Source organism: Musa acuminata, chromosome BXJ2-2 (assembly GCF_036884655.1).
Source record: "Musa acuminata AAA Group cultivar baxijiao chromosome BXJ2-2, Cavendish_Baxijiao_AAA, whole genome shotgun sequence".
Lineage (NCBI taxonomy): Eukaryota > Viridiplantae > Streptophyta > Magnoliopsida > Zingiberales > Musaceae > Musa > Musa acuminata.
Genome location: NC_088339.1, coordinates 25943561 through 25958832, shown reverse-complemented (window position 1 = coordinate 25958832; position 15272 = coordinate 25943561). Strand labels below are relative to the sequence as shown.

Sequence of the window (15272 nt, the reverse complement as noted above, 5' to 3'; positions counted from 1 at the left end):
ATGAACAAAAGGCAAAAACAAATGCTTCATGATGGAGGTCGAGAAGATTCAGTATTGTTCTTCACTTTCCTCGCAGGCTAAAATTGTCTCGATAACAGTTCGACAGTAACCATCCATATCCTCAGCTTGCAAGCAAGGATCGATACTGAAGCCTCGGTTCCAGATATACTATCCTTACACAGTGGAATATTATGTAGTGAAGCCTCAAATGCTTGCACTCTCATCTACTATAACTAGCATCAAGACTTACTTAAAACATAGGATTTGGCAGCTGATGCAGCTGTCAATCATGGTAGATAAGCATAATAATCACAGCACATCTAGCTAAGTAACATGAGGTCCTGTGTTACTGACATTTCACAGGGCTCCTGTTGATATGCAATCCTTTAGTATGCTTAAAAGATCGCCAACAACATCGATCAAGAATCTCAAAATTTTATTAAACATGGATCAAAGCAGGACAAGATCATTCAACATTTTCCGTCAATGAAGAAATTTAACCCTGATCACCAATGGCACGCAGATGCTATGGTGAGACAGTTGTACTGAACTTTTACATCACCATTCAAATCTACCATTGCAATGCTCGCTACAGTTGCATCATACTTGATTGGAGACAACATTTACCACTTGTCACATAATCCAATGACCGACGGGTACACGTTTAAAGCCACTGTAATAAATAGAGATAAAAGTACCACGATCCAAATTGTGCCTTGATGGGAAAGAAGATTTCATTGAAGAAAATGATCTTGCTAACCTAATGGGGCTGCTAATTTTTTGATCAGCCATAAATGCCACTGTTAATTTGTAACTTAAATTATGGTTGTTGTTCCAGTAATTTTTTGATCTCCTTCTTGTTCACCTGAAAAGTAAAATGCAACAGAGTTTGACCACAGAAAAATTCACTAAAAAAGAAAAATAAATACAGTGGGGAGCACATCTAACCTTTCCCATGGCATTTCGAGGAAGAGAATCCCACAGAAACAACTTTGTCGGGATCTGAATGAATGTAAACAAATATCATGAGATATGGATTGCATCTGTTTAAGAACAAATGAGCTTATATTCTATCCTCAAACTATTTTGCCAACAAAAATTTGGTGTTAAGAGGTATAACAAGAACAACGGGGAAATCCTCCAGGTCCAAACAATTCCAAATTAAAATCCTTGTGGATCATAACAACAAATGTCCACGGTGAAACTCAAAAAATTATCTTGTCCTTTTGTTTAAAATGTTTTTTTCCTAAATTTTACCCCTTCCACATAAGTATTACATAACCATGTGCACTAGACACTTACAATAGGTTTTAAACCCTACACTATCTAAAGGTGCATAAAATACACTAGCCATTGAGAGGCCTCCTCAGAGACCTTTAGTTCAAAAATGTTCCGGTAAGAATAGAAAATAACAAATGTGTGGACTTGAGAGAGATATGACATGTAACATAGGATCATATTTGGTAGTGTTGCATGGCCATAGATACAATATATAACATTAAGAAAATATAAATATATAAAGCATACAGAATATAAATTAAAATTAATTACAAAGAGACAAGTAGCTAAATACATTAAATTTAAAAAAACAAAATGTAAACTATATATTTATAAATACTAAAATCAATTTGTTCACAAATTTGACCGTTAATAATAATGCAACAAGGGTAGTGCTGGTGACAGAGCAACAGCAGCAGCATTGAAGTAATGATGGCAGGCCTTCCTCATCTTTTCCGCACCCCTGCGTGCAGCATGATTGCCCAATGATGCTATAAGAGTCAAACACTTGTATCACATCCCGATTTTAGGGACAGGGAATGCTTGATTTCCTAGAGGAATTGTGAAGTGGTACAATTTTGATGACCTAAAGGAATTTGGATGAGGTATGACCAGTTAGCATCCCCAACCATCAAACTTGTCCTTTGCTTTATCCATTTGTAATATCAGAACCAGGGGTTCCAAAAGAAACAAGGCCTAGAAATGTGTTGAATAGCATTTCCAGGTTAAAGTTATACAAAAGAAATTCTTGAAGTCCGCAACCCTAGGGAGGTGCAATATAATCTCCCCAAAATATATAACAATATGTAGCAGACTAAATCAGTAACCATATATAATTAGAACCAAGATAGAGAAGATGTTTTTGAGCTCACAGAACAAAGCTTTTAAAAGATTTTCAAAGTAGGCTGTAGTTAACATATAAGAAAATGAATAAAAGAATGATAAATAGCATATCTGTGCCAAAACAAAATGTATTTACAGCAGGCGGTTGGTCTTTGTAGTTTGTCCATAGGTACTCTTTAGACTATAGTAAAAAGCAAATACAAAGCTGAAGTAATGTGCTATTAATGATAGTAAAGAACCTTATATGGAGCTAGTTTATCCTTGGACCAACTTCGTAGATCTTCTAGGGTTATTGCTGGCTTTTGTTCTTGCTCTGCACTACTTGCATCTGCATGAGGCACAATTATAGCACATACAATTTCCCCATAATCCTCATCCGGTAAGCCCAGAATGCAACATTCTGACACTGCCTTGTGCTGAATGAGAACACAGAAGACCAACTTCAGCTGTTATAGCAAGCCATTCAAGCTACATAGACTAGAAGGCAACGGTTATAAATAATAAGCTCATGAACAGATATAAATAATTAAAGCAATTGATACTGAATTGCTTAAGAAAACTAAAGACGTCTGAGAGATATAAGATTTCCTTGCCTCTAAAAGTATTGCTTCAATTTCTAGTGCTGACAGCTTATAACCACCAACTTTCATAATATCAGCATTAGTACCTGCAAAGAGTAAGGTGGATGTCATCATCTTTAGAAATATAGGCCCTAAATAGTCTTTATGGAACCAGTTTTTTACTGTCATGGCTCTTCACTTCCATCAAATGTACATGTCATTGGAATGGAGGCAAAATAAGTAGTTTCTTATCAGCATCACAATTATAACCATCACATAACAGATAAATGTCTAAACTCTAAAGAACATGCAAAAGATAACAAGACAAACTCATATGCAAATTAAATTTTGCAGTCATAATTTACTTCAAATGACTCTACTCTAATTTATCTCATTTTACAAGACTTCAAAAAAAATTAGTTAGTGGTTGGGCATCTTCAAACTAATACATTTCAGACACTGATACAGGTTATCGGTCTACAAACCTGACAGTGCTCGATGAAAATAAACATATCTTCTTCTGTACATTCAGCACACATGAAATGTGGATGATTACATATCAATCACTAATAATTGATGGAAACAGGTCTAGAAGGCAACAGTTATCCTGGTCATATTATGAGGTATCATGTCTAGTAATTTATTTATGGTACTCTAATACAAGTCAAAGCATGAAAGGATAACTGTAGATTGACTAATGCAACATACAGTAGGCAATTAAGTATAAACTTGGGATTTTAAGTCATGGACCCAGTTCACTTTGGACATTTGGTTGCAATATGTAAGCACTAAATTATTCTCTGAACGTTTGATGTAGAGCTTCCTACTGCATGCTATGTCCTATCCATTTTCTAAATTATGAAGACAATCAACTAATAGTGTCAGTTAGTGTCTGATAAGGCATAGTTAAATGATTTTTTTCTCCCCAAAAAAATTACATAGATCAACCTTTGCTTTTACAGGAAATTCAAATCCAAATCCATATCCAGAAAAACAAGTCAATTTTGATATGCAAAAGAGAGTTGCATATATGATCCTCTTACATACCGATTAGACTTTTAAGCAAATGATTCATGTGAAGTATAGCTGCAAAACATGACTTATCAAAACACACAAAACGAATAATTTATTGGTCGGCATACAATCTACACAGCATACTGCTGATTCTCCTCTTCAATAGTCAATATTATTATTACCGGAAGAAATACCAGAAGAATTAATCAATGATTTTTTTTTTAATATTCTCAAACTACTTATGATAAGCAACATATTTGACAAAAAATAAGCAAATTACTAATAGTTAAACATAATGCATGAAAACAGTAGCTTCTTACGCCCCAAAATTACGTAGTATCCATCTTCATCTGTTGTGACTGTATCTCCAGTCTTGAAGAATCCATCATCAGTAAAGGATTCCTCTGTTACCTAAATTCAAAATAAAGAACCAAAGAGAAAAATTATAAAGAGTCTCAATTTAACAAGTATACGATATAACAAACTATCATCCAGAAGCTAGTCTTTGCACTGTTCCTAATTCCTATAAGCTAACATGATCAATATTTACAAATTGAAGCAGTCTCAACCTACAATTTTAGAATCTACCGTGTCTTCCAGCTTAGCTTATAGTATATCTATCAATTAAAGACCAAACATCAAATAACAAATTTATGGGGATCTCTTCAATGGTGATTTGATGATTGTATTTTCTCTTAAGACAGGAAATAAGAACATCAAATAACTATCAACGCTATTCTCAAGCTACGGTTAATGGGAACAGACAGATCACATGATATTATACAAGCATCAAGTATCTGTTCTTAAAAGAGATAAATCTTCACTGTGGAAACTTTAAGCAGCACAACAGAATTGTTCGGGGAGAAGAATTATGGTACAGTTGTGGAAAGGTCAAAAATCATGGGTGTTAATTACTAATGGTGACATCATATAATTATAACAATTAAAAACAGAATTTTTGGATTTTCCATTTTAGTTCCATCTGCCCACTTTTCAGATCCGGAAGCAAAAGAATATAGTAGCAAACCATTATGGTGGAAACAAGTTTTTCCAAATGGAAGAAACCAACACTTGTATTCCTTCGGTCAAAAGGAAAAACTCTCATTAGATCATACCTTAGGCAGTTTCCAATATTCCTTGAACAGAGAGGGACTTCTAACACAAAGCTCTCCCACTCCCCTTGTGCCAACTTCACTACCATCTTCTGCAAGAATCTTCACCTAACAGGATGAAGCCATATCACGAATAAATGTTCTGGAAACATTGTAGACTGTGCACATCCTTTCTAAGAAAAATATTTAGATAAAAATGTATATTCATCATAACTAGGCTATTAGCCACTAGGTTAGCTAATTAATCAACAAAGTCATTTATGTAAGAACCAGTGCTTTCAGATTCTGAGAGGCCACAAGTAAAGAACAAGTTGAAAACCTATATAGCGAAGACACATCTGAAAATTGTCCAAAGAAACTAAGGTAAAGTTAGACTTAAATTGCCCATAAATAATAGAATGATTATTAACCTCTACTACTGGTAGGTTTCTAGCTTTGAGCAGCTCTTATAAAGTTTCAGGATGTTCACTGGAACTCTAAGATTTTACACATCAAATACCACTGAGACGAGCATAATAATTTCAATTATTGCTGAACTAAAAAAATTAAAAACTAACTTGAGCAAAATTTAAAAGAAATGCATGATCTTCCTAGCAACAATAGACCAGAAACCAAGTCAAATGAAACAAGAGAACATATTACTCAACATACCTCTACTCGAGGAAGAGGTTTCCCGACAGTGCCTCCTTTTCGTACACCATGCAAGGGATTGGATATTGCCATCACAAACTACAGAGAACTATGCAAGTCAGCCAGAGACATAAATATGTAACTTTGAGGTTTCAATCAGGCTAAGGCGAGCAATATGAATCAATATGATCTCCTGAAGAGTCTGGACAGCTACCAGAGAATAAGACAGTGAAAAGAGGGTGGAAAGGAGATAGAGTGTGAATAGGAATGACACTAACCTCAGTCATGCCATAACGTTCTAAAAGGCGATGACCTGTTATCTCTTCCCATTGCTTCATAACGGGAAATGGAAGAGCTGAAGACCCACACATCTAGGAAGGAAATCAAGTAAATGATAATAGTTATTGATTGAAAACTTCAGGGCCTGTATCCCTTTTTGTAGTAAACATGATTTTGAAGTTTGAACATAATAAAAAGAAATATTTTATGAGAAAAAATATTGCAATGCCTACAATAATTAAGAACTACTACTTATAGTATTCCAAACCAAACAGCATTCCCAGATTTATTCTATTTCATTGTTGTACAAACCAAATAGTATTCCAAGCCTCAGCAACTCTGGATCAGTATCACTTGTGTTCATGACTTGATCTTCCTAATGAGCAGGCTTCCTTTCATGCCATCAGGCCCTCCAAGAATGTCTTTTGTCCTTTTTAGCTTAAGGTATCAAGAAAGTTATATGAAGATTGACTTGTTATGTTATATTCGTGCTCAACTATAAAAATTTGTATCAGACCAATAAGGATCGACTGGCCATAAAAGTTTCCCAACTTTTGTATGAAAGTCAAAAGGTAAGTGCTTGGCCCTTAACAGTCTAATTACCATAGATTATTATTTTTTGGCTTTTTTCAAGTTGAAATTTCAAACAATTTAGCGTATCCTGGCCATATATGTCAAACGATGGATTATGCAAACCCATAAAAAAAGTAACATTGAAAGTCAACAGAATACGACATGGTGAGCTTTGGTACTTACGGCAATACTGCTTTTGCTAGCAAATGAGCAAAATAAGGTAAATATATATCAATTTTCGAGGTTACAAGCTAGTCCCTGTTTTTAAAGCTTTGTTGACTCAGCACAACACAAATGTTAAGGATGAAGCTAACAATATATTGAAGGTTTTTTTTCAAACTTAAGAAGGATAAATCTTGATCAGTAGAGCCAATAAATAAGATGCTATTAAAGCATCATTTAAATGTAAGGCACCATTGCGACTTCTCAGAGATATAAACAAGTCATATATTATTCTACTTCTGGAGCCATAATATGCTGAGAACCTAAGAAGCACGGAGATAGACACGGGACACGAACACCACACGACACGGACATGGTGACACGCCATTTTTAAAATAATTAGGACACAGATATGACAAAGACACATGTATTTTTTAATATGTATATATAATATTCTATTGACACAAGTTTCATAGTATTTATACTTAAATTTTATAAACTTAGCAATGTGAACAAATAAATATCATCATTCAGGTTAAAACAATTAAAATCATATACATTTATTTAAATATCCAAAATAAAGGTTGAGTACATCAAATAAACATTGATATATGTTTCCTTGCAACAATCTCCATATTTCTTTTCTTGTGAAACATATGACCCTCATGTGAGGGCCATGTGTGCGCATTGCCGCACACGAGTGTCCGACACACGTGTATGTGCGTTCGACACATGTCGAACACACATGTCCATGCTTCTTAGCCGAGAACTACTAGAGATGCAACTCTTATCTTATCACATTGAAGTATGAGTATATATACATGAAACACTCTCCAAAGGGTTAAGCTTAGCTTGGATTATCAAGGGCATAAACTAAAGCATATATCCATTACCAACTACCAAGTTCAGAAGTTTCATTCACACATTACAAATGAAAAACCACTAAAGGCAACTACCATGAGACGCAATTGATTTGCTGCAGATGCACAGGCCTTTTGTAGATCAGAATCCATAGTTTGATATCCTTGCAGCAGTCTAGTATACATAGTTGGAACCTGAAAATCTTCAATGTTCTCAACATGATAAACAAACGACATGAAGCTAAATTCAAAAGTAACATCCATATACTGTGACTTCACATGTTGAACTAAATAAATGTATAAAGAATTTATTTAATGTCAAGGGCTGTGAATTATTTGAAAAAACCTATGCTATCTCCATTACACAGAGAAATGCTCTGAAAGGTCTTTCCATTGAAAACTTTTAATGTAAAAATAATAATTAATTGTTATGCTCATAGGATATAAATACCACCTTTTCCTTTTCCCAGTCTTGCTTTTGGATATATATAAAAAGCTAAAAGTTAGTCTTTATTTGAAAAAGTGGACTAAGAATAATAAAAGCGTATTTGCTTGTCACTGCACAACTATCACTATCGAGAAGCAAAAGCAGAAAAGAATATTTGGTGACAATATTCAGTAAGCATAAATCTAAAATCAAATCTATGTTCATCTAACCCAGAGATCCAGTACAAAGCAATGACTCATGATCTTCAGAATAGGCTCAAATCATTAATTGAATGTCTCAAGTTGTTTGGTTACATTAGATTCTCTGGCAAATGGGAAAATGTTAGCATCACAAATTATTCTGCAACTCTCCCTAAGATTTTTATCAGCGAACAAAATTTTGCAAAATAATCACAAAAGGAACTTGTCTTTCTAAGGCAAGATCACAACAAATGGTTTTCATGAAAACATTTCTATAAAGAGAAGACAGTGGTCTGCTATTCTTGTATGTACTCAACAAAAACATTATTTTAATTTTTCACTGAACAAGTTCATTATTCTAGCATGTATTGCAGAAAGATAATATAAATGATGGTATACCAGCCCCATGAGTGCACTGCCTCAAAAGGCAGTAGGTTCATAAATTTGAATGATTATTGCATCTTAAAGTTGCTTTACACTAAGTTCTAGCAACTATTGGTCTTCAAAATGAAAGACCTAGTGGTTTTAACTTCATCTTCTTTTTTGTTATGATAGTTCAAGCATATGTGAATTGATAAAAGGGTACAATCCCATTAATCATCTTCTACAAAACACAAGTTGCGTGAAGTTACTCCTGTAAATAAGGTAATCGCATCAGCTGCTTTGTTTCCATCTTTAGGGTATGAATCACGCCATCTCTGCCACACACCTCGTACGCTAAATTTTGGCATGAACTCAACCTGTAATTAGAATAATGATACATAAGCATTAATGATGACGAAATTACAAGATCACGCACTCTTGAACCTTGATGAAAAATTATACTACAAAAGAATCCCACAGGTATCAATCATTATATGCATATGCTGACTGTAGTGTGCTAAAGACATAAGACAACTATCATCAGGGCTTCATGGACAAAATTATTCAAGCTAATGAAAAAACATCATAACCTCCAACCTAACACAACAAAGTGCAAAATTAAGATACAAACTGAACTGACAAATAATAGATTCCAGATTTCGATACCTACCACTGATCCCGCATATAGAGGCGCAAATAAAGCATTGAAGAGACCATGAACATGTAAACTAAAGGTTAAGGAACCAAATGAAGTGTTATTAAAAAACAAATCAACATAAACTACTTGTCGGATCTACATATTTAACAGCATTCCACCAGGGACCTGAGTGAAGCTATAATATGCACATGCATTAATAAGAGATTTATAAGCTACGATTAGAAAAAGCATACAAAACAAGTTAATTGCATGATTGTTTAATCAGCAGAGAAGCCCGTGAATTTTGGATATGGTGCAAGGGTAGACAATGCAGAAACTGATCGTTATTTGTATATTCCCAAGCCTCAGACAGAATTTGGACCTGAAACAAGCCAAAAGAATAGCTTAAGTAGTGCCACATTTCAGACAGGTAACAGTCAATTTCATCTGGCAAGAAATACAAATAAAGGATGAGCAGCCACATGTATTATTTGCTATAAGGCTTACATCATCAACAATTTGCAACTAGTTATAGCTATAAGTGACTTCTTAAACTAGCATACCTCATATCCTAAGAAAAACTTGAAGATCAAGAGATCTGTGACAATAGCACAAAAGGAAATCACAGAGCAAGTAAGGTACAACAACTTAAAAGCACCTGTTGGTCACTACAAAGTATTGAACAACATGAACACTACAAGTGTAAAAATCCATTGCCTAACTGATGATAAATATAGATACCCATAAATTATGTTAACACATCTATGGAGCCTGTAGGAAACAATAGAAGCTGCACTTATTTACAAGTAATAGGTACAAAATGTGATTAATCTTTGTTGCTTTTTCCAAAGAACAAAGGCATTTGGACAATGGGTTCCCAGGATATTTCAGGAACTAAAACAAGTTACCATAAATTTATGTCCTGTTGCTATATCATTGTAGTGAAAGAGCTTATAGATAGTGATCTCTTTGGAAGTTAGGATTCACCAAATTCTAAAAAGAAAATAGAGACTACAGAGAAACAAGGTAACAAAGTGTTGACCAGAATGAACTTTAGCACCTGCAAAAGTGACAACATAATTGTCTCAGCAAGTGTATCTTTGAAGCAACAAAATGACTTGAGATCTCAAATGACATATCAAAAATATAACCATAAGTAAAATGGAACTAAAGAAATAATTGACGATGAAGTATGAGATACAAGTAATTTGTAAGTCTTAGGTACTCGTATTTTGTACTGATGCCATTAGATAGGACCTTAAATTAATCCCTTCAATTACAATATAGTCTATTTTTTTTCTTGATGACTAAACCAAAGTTATAATTTTCCATTGTCTTCATCACATCTTTAGAGCTAAAGTTGAGTGCAGAGGCAGATCGACCTAACGTTCCAGGAATCAATTAACAGAAGGAGAAGCAACATGTTTACCTGAGCAATTATGCTCTTGTGTGTGTGGACAACACCTTTAGGTTTACCCGTTGTACCACTCGTGTAAAGAATCAGAGCAGGATCATCTCCTACATAACAAGTCAAGAACCTGAATTGATTGCTGATAAGTACTAAAAGCACAGAACCAACCAATTACTAGTAAAAGCACAAACCAAGTATGGGAATCAACATACCACCTATGCCAAAATGACCAATGATAGACAGGTGGACATCATAAAATATTTTCTGACAAATGCAACCTAGATAGTGTCACATTGAACACCGAAAGAAAGTAGTATAGCAACAAAAGTGCATGGCAAACTAGAAGATCAGATAATTTAGGAACATATCCCCGAAGTTATATGCAATAAAGTCCAATCGCATTGCAAGAGTGAAATTTCCAATCTACTTTTTTATTAGCACATCACTGTGGAAATAAAATCCAACTTAGATTCAGCACAAAAGCATAAGAAAGGCTTATTACTCAAAAGGCTTGGTAAAGGGAAGTAAAAGCTAAAGGTATGGGGAGACATGAATTACCTTTAATCATGCATGAATCCTCAATTTCCCTTATCAACTCAACAACCAAACCAATAGCTTCTTCCCCTGAATGTTCACTGAACATATTGTTTGATGGCATACTGGTGACCGTTGGAATTAGTGAAACTTTAGCAGAGCATTTAGCAGCCACATTCTCCATGGTTTCTTGATGCTCTGGAGTGCTCAGTATCATGGATACATCCTATAAACAAGAAAATGTTAGTCTTTTTTTTTCTCTAGAATCAGCATTATGAACCTGGAGCACAAGAGGAGAAAGTGAGAGGGAAGGGGAAGTGATGATAATAATATAGAGCTCAACCACACAACAGAAAGAGTAAATTGGCAACAGACAGATATGTGTATAAGTTCAATAATTTCTAAAAGACTCTGGATCACTTCACTTTTTAAAAGTGGGCCACTTTAGGTGCAGCATTGTCTTATCACTGTAGCTTGCCAATCGAAATTCACATTTACTGTTTTATTGTTGAAGAACATCAAAGAAACTTAATATATATATGAGGAAAATTATTTGAACCTAAAAGGAGAATTGGTAACGACATTATAAAGGTCAATATTGATAAATTTGTGAAAAGACACTATGAAAAAAGAATTTAAAAAGAACTAGTGTTATCAATGGCCAACTATGTATAATGGTGATCTTGATCATTCACCAAAACAGAATTGCATGGAGAGCCTTTGAAATATTAACATCAATTTGATGATTGAAATAATACACATTCAAGATTATTACAGAATATTGAACCTCAAAATTATGGCATCAGAAATCCAACAAAAATTCATAAGAATGGACAACTTCATTTTTACAAAATTGATGCTAATATGTAATTTTGAAGATAAGGCTAATATAATGGTTTGAATTGGTCCAGACAGCAGAGTCCTTCACAAAAGCATTTGTCAAATTTCAAATAATCACAAAAAACCATATATTGGTACCAAAAGGGCAAATAATTGATACAAGTTCTTCTCTTCTTAAATGAATAATTGCACCATCTCTAAACCAGGGTAACGAAGAAAAGTCGAATGGCTTATTAAACATGAACTTATTTTTATTGTAACTCTTCCCAGCATGATTCGCCTTATCGGTCCATATCGGTGTATCAACCAGCTACAATACAATATATGCTGAGCTATATCGAGCCGTACCAAGAGTACCAACACATAGTACATGGGAGCATACTGATGTACCGTCCATATTGATCCCCTGTCGAACTAATATGTACCACCCGTACTGAGCGGTACGCCTAGGTACGATGAACCTTGCTCCCCAATTACTTTTGGCCAACCCATAAATCACAGCTCTAGTAGTAATTCCATGAAAACATACATAAAGAGAATATGTGCAGTACATACTGAATCATTCATCACATGCAAAAGCTCTGATTCTGGATAGCTTATAGCGAGTGGAACTGCCACTCCTCCACGAAGCCATGTACCAAGGATTGCCCCAACAAATTCAGCAGAAGGTTTAGCCACAATCCCTACCCGAGCACCATGAAGGTATCTTGATCCATTGACAACCTCAGCAGAACCTGAAGCTGTGCACCCTTCCTTCACCTGTGTCACTCAAGGAAACTACTTCAGCAAAGATTATGTATAATCACATTTCAAATTATATACGAGCCTTGTGCTCTGATCTTTCTAATATACAGGTTTTAGAGCTTAATAAATTATTCAACTTAGATGACATATTTTAATGTTACTAAAGTAGTTTTATTTAGTGCAAAGTTCATTTTTCACATCACACATTTGCTAGGTAGTTCAAGCATCACCTTCACATTTTATGTATGATTAGGAAAATATAAAGGAATTCTAGGAGTGTTTCAAGTATCTTAAATACATAAGAAACATGTTAATGGGTGGTAAAATTTGGTAGGTTAGAAGGCATAAAAATTCTGCAGATAAATACTACAGATTGACATGGAATTTTAATAAATTAAAAAATATGTAAGTTATTTTGATTCTCTGACCTTACCAACTGTTTCCTTGTTTCTTCCTGTCCTCTCCCTCTGCTATTTCTTATCAAAGATCCTGATTTGATCCAAATATGTACCTATTTGGCTCCTATATCTCTTCCTCAGATCAAGATTTGCCAGAGGTAGTAACTAGCAAATATGAAAATAGAGTAGCAGCTGTAACCTAATTCCTACTTCATCATTACAGTACTATGCTGCAAGATGGTAAGTTTTTCTGTTTCCTTATGCTTTGGATCCAGTGAGCATGCAACAATGTCGAGATGTCAGCAATCCTTGCATATGGTCGACAGCCACAATTGGCTAATTTAGTTACATCAGAATAACACTGATTCACAAAGCCACATCCATAGAATATAGCACTTCCATGGAATAGCATTGTATACTTGTGCATGTCTACACATAATGTGAACTTTCAAAACATAAATTGCATGGCACAAGAAAGCATATGCACGAAAAAAATTACATGTATTATACCAATGATTTCCACAGTTTGTTATCATATATTTTCAAGTTGGAAAATTAAATTTAATAAGGTCTATTTGTAATTAAAATGTACTTTGTAATACATTAGACAAGAAAGCATAAGCACAATTCAAAAAAAATCATACGTACAGTTTTAACATCTGCATCATGCAATAAATTTGAGATGTTCACAGCTGAAGCGACGATTTGAGCATAACCATAGCTTTTTTGTTCAGCCCTTATAACAGCATGTTCTTGAGTCGCATAGACATGGCTGAGTGCTGCCTTAACAACTTCCATGAATGTACCAGATGATGGTCTGGTATTATGAGCTATATAGCAAAAACTAGGATTACATTTCATGTTATATAACTTTAAGAGGAAATTTTATGATGACACCACTGTTATTAGTGATCAATTCACAGAACAAAAGTTTGTAGCATAAATACCAACTTCTGCGTAAAGTAGGAAGGAGAGGACTCAATCTAATTATGCAGAAACTTCCAATTCTTAATATTAAGCTACACAATGTGCTACTAGTTGAACAGACTTCAAAAGCTTTAAATGAGATGACATAATAATAAGCTAGTTTGAACCTGTTTAACCTGCTGATAGAGGGCGTAAATGTGGAACTGTTCATCTATAATCTGTCTAGAGCAGAAGACAAACGACCAAAGAATTTCTGATTCGTTCAGTGAAACAATTGAAGAGGTCAAAGGTCCATCTGATTTTGATGATGAAGTGCTCAGGTTGACTATAAGCCTACAAGAAAGAAGCTATTGTTGAAGGCCAACTCTCAATTTCTTGCATATTGTCACTTTGAAAACACGCATATCTTGGATCATTTTAGGAAGTTCCTTTCTCCTTTACAAGTTTCAAGAAAATATTCATTTATTTTTGAATCTATGCTAGAGATTCGAATGTATGGTCATGAAATTCCAAGACATGCTTTGTAAATCGTCAGCCACATCGATTGGATAATGATGAGTCTCTCCTACAAAACATCAAGGCTCTCATATAATCCAAAAAGGCAACCTATTATCACGCAAGAAACAAGAAAATGATGAAACCCTCCGATCAACATATCAAGGCTCACAAATAATCCAAAAAACCAGCCTTTCGTACCTCAAGAAATAAGAAACCCGGTTACATCAAACCCCACTCACGGATCAAGAAACCTGGGAACGGATCGAGAAGAAAACAAAAAAAAAAGGTGAAAGAGAGCGTTCACCTGAGAAGAGGCGAGATTGGAGTAGCGATAACGGGGAGGAGGATCTTGAAGAGATAAAGAGGAGGTCGTGAAAAAGAGGGGAGAGACGGTAGGAAACTTTGAATGCGCTCATAATGTAGCCCCGACAGTAGCAGTAATCGTCTCCCAACGACTCTCGCGCTCATTGACTAACCACCGCCAGAATAGCTCCGTCACTGGATCCCACCGCGGTAAACCCAAGAGAAAAGAAAACCAAAAGAATCAAGAAAGAGAGGAGAAGTATTGGTGCTTCGATTTCTATATGGTCTCGCTGTCATCGACTTGGGACGATCGGTAAGGAAACGGTGACGGTGGGTAGGTTTGGAGGCTTCGACAGAGGGGAAATGGCCTCGACGCTTCCCAATCCATCCCCGGGTTCGGTGGCCCATGAGCATCGCAATGCCAGCCGTCTGATGAATGCTTTAATTGTCGGGGAACCTGAAGCTCACCCGCCTTCGTCCCGACAGGGTTCAGGCTATTTATTTGTCCTTTCCGTGGGGCCCTCAGCAATACTCGTGGTGGGCCCCACCAGGGTATCACGCTCAGACATATGGCGATCTATACACTATAAAATCTATTTATGATTTGATTAGGTATGATAACTATTACATCTAGACGCTTAAACTCGTGTTGATGATAATGGATCATCATCATCACTGC

At 35.3% G+C, this 15272-nt stretch overlaps 1 protein-coding gene across 4 annotated transcripts; it reads right to left on the bottom strand.

The window, feature by feature from the left end:
- Positions 1–603: 603 nt before the first annotated feature.
- LOC135585523 (probable CoA ligase CCL8) lies at positions 604–15056 on the bottom strand. Of its 4 annotated transcripts, none has more exons than XM_065095905.1 (18): positions 14595–15056; positions 13960–14125; positions 13514–13695; positions 12279–12482; positions 10908–11109; positions 10368–10456; positions 9252–9320; positions 8972–9025; positions 8571–8678; positions 7408–7506; positions 5716–5808; positions 5459–5536; positions 4811–4915; positions 4016–4106; positions 2715–2788; positions 2361–2537; positions 949–1002; positions 604–865 (listed from the first exon to the last, which is right to left on the bottom strand). In XM_065095905.1, the coding sequence occupies exons 3-18, from the start codon at positions 13661–13663 to the stop codon at positions 821–823; spliced, it is 1692 nt and encodes a 563-aa protein (XP_064951977.1). In that variant the 5' UTR covers positions 13664–13695; positions 13960–14125; positions 14595–15056; the 3' UTR covers positions 604–820. The 4 variants fall into 4 exon arrangements, with proteins under 4 accessions (XP_064951977.1, XP_064951978.1, XP_064951976.1 ...); XM_065095906.1 differs by having other exon boundaries at positions 13969–14125; positions 14595–14986; XM_065095904.1 differs by lacking the exon at positions 13960–14125 and having other exon boundaries at positions 14595–15007.
- Positions 15057–15272: the final 216 nt, after the last annotated feature.

Bases quoted from the DNA above. Each gene is read 5' to 3' on its own strand.
- LOC135585523 (XM_065095903.1), bottom strand. From the start codon at position 14,758: ATGAGCGCGAGAGTCGTTGGGAGACGATTACTGCTACTGTCGGGGCTA. The intron at 12,483-13,959 runs GTTCAAACTAGC...TGAGTGACACAG, and splicing joins TCTATCAGCAGGTTAAACAG to GTGAAGGAAGGGTGCACAGC. The intron at 9,321-10,367 runs GTAAACATGTTG...GGCTTGTTTCAG, and splicing joins ACAAGAGCATAATTGCTCAG to GTCCAAATTCTGTCTGAGGC.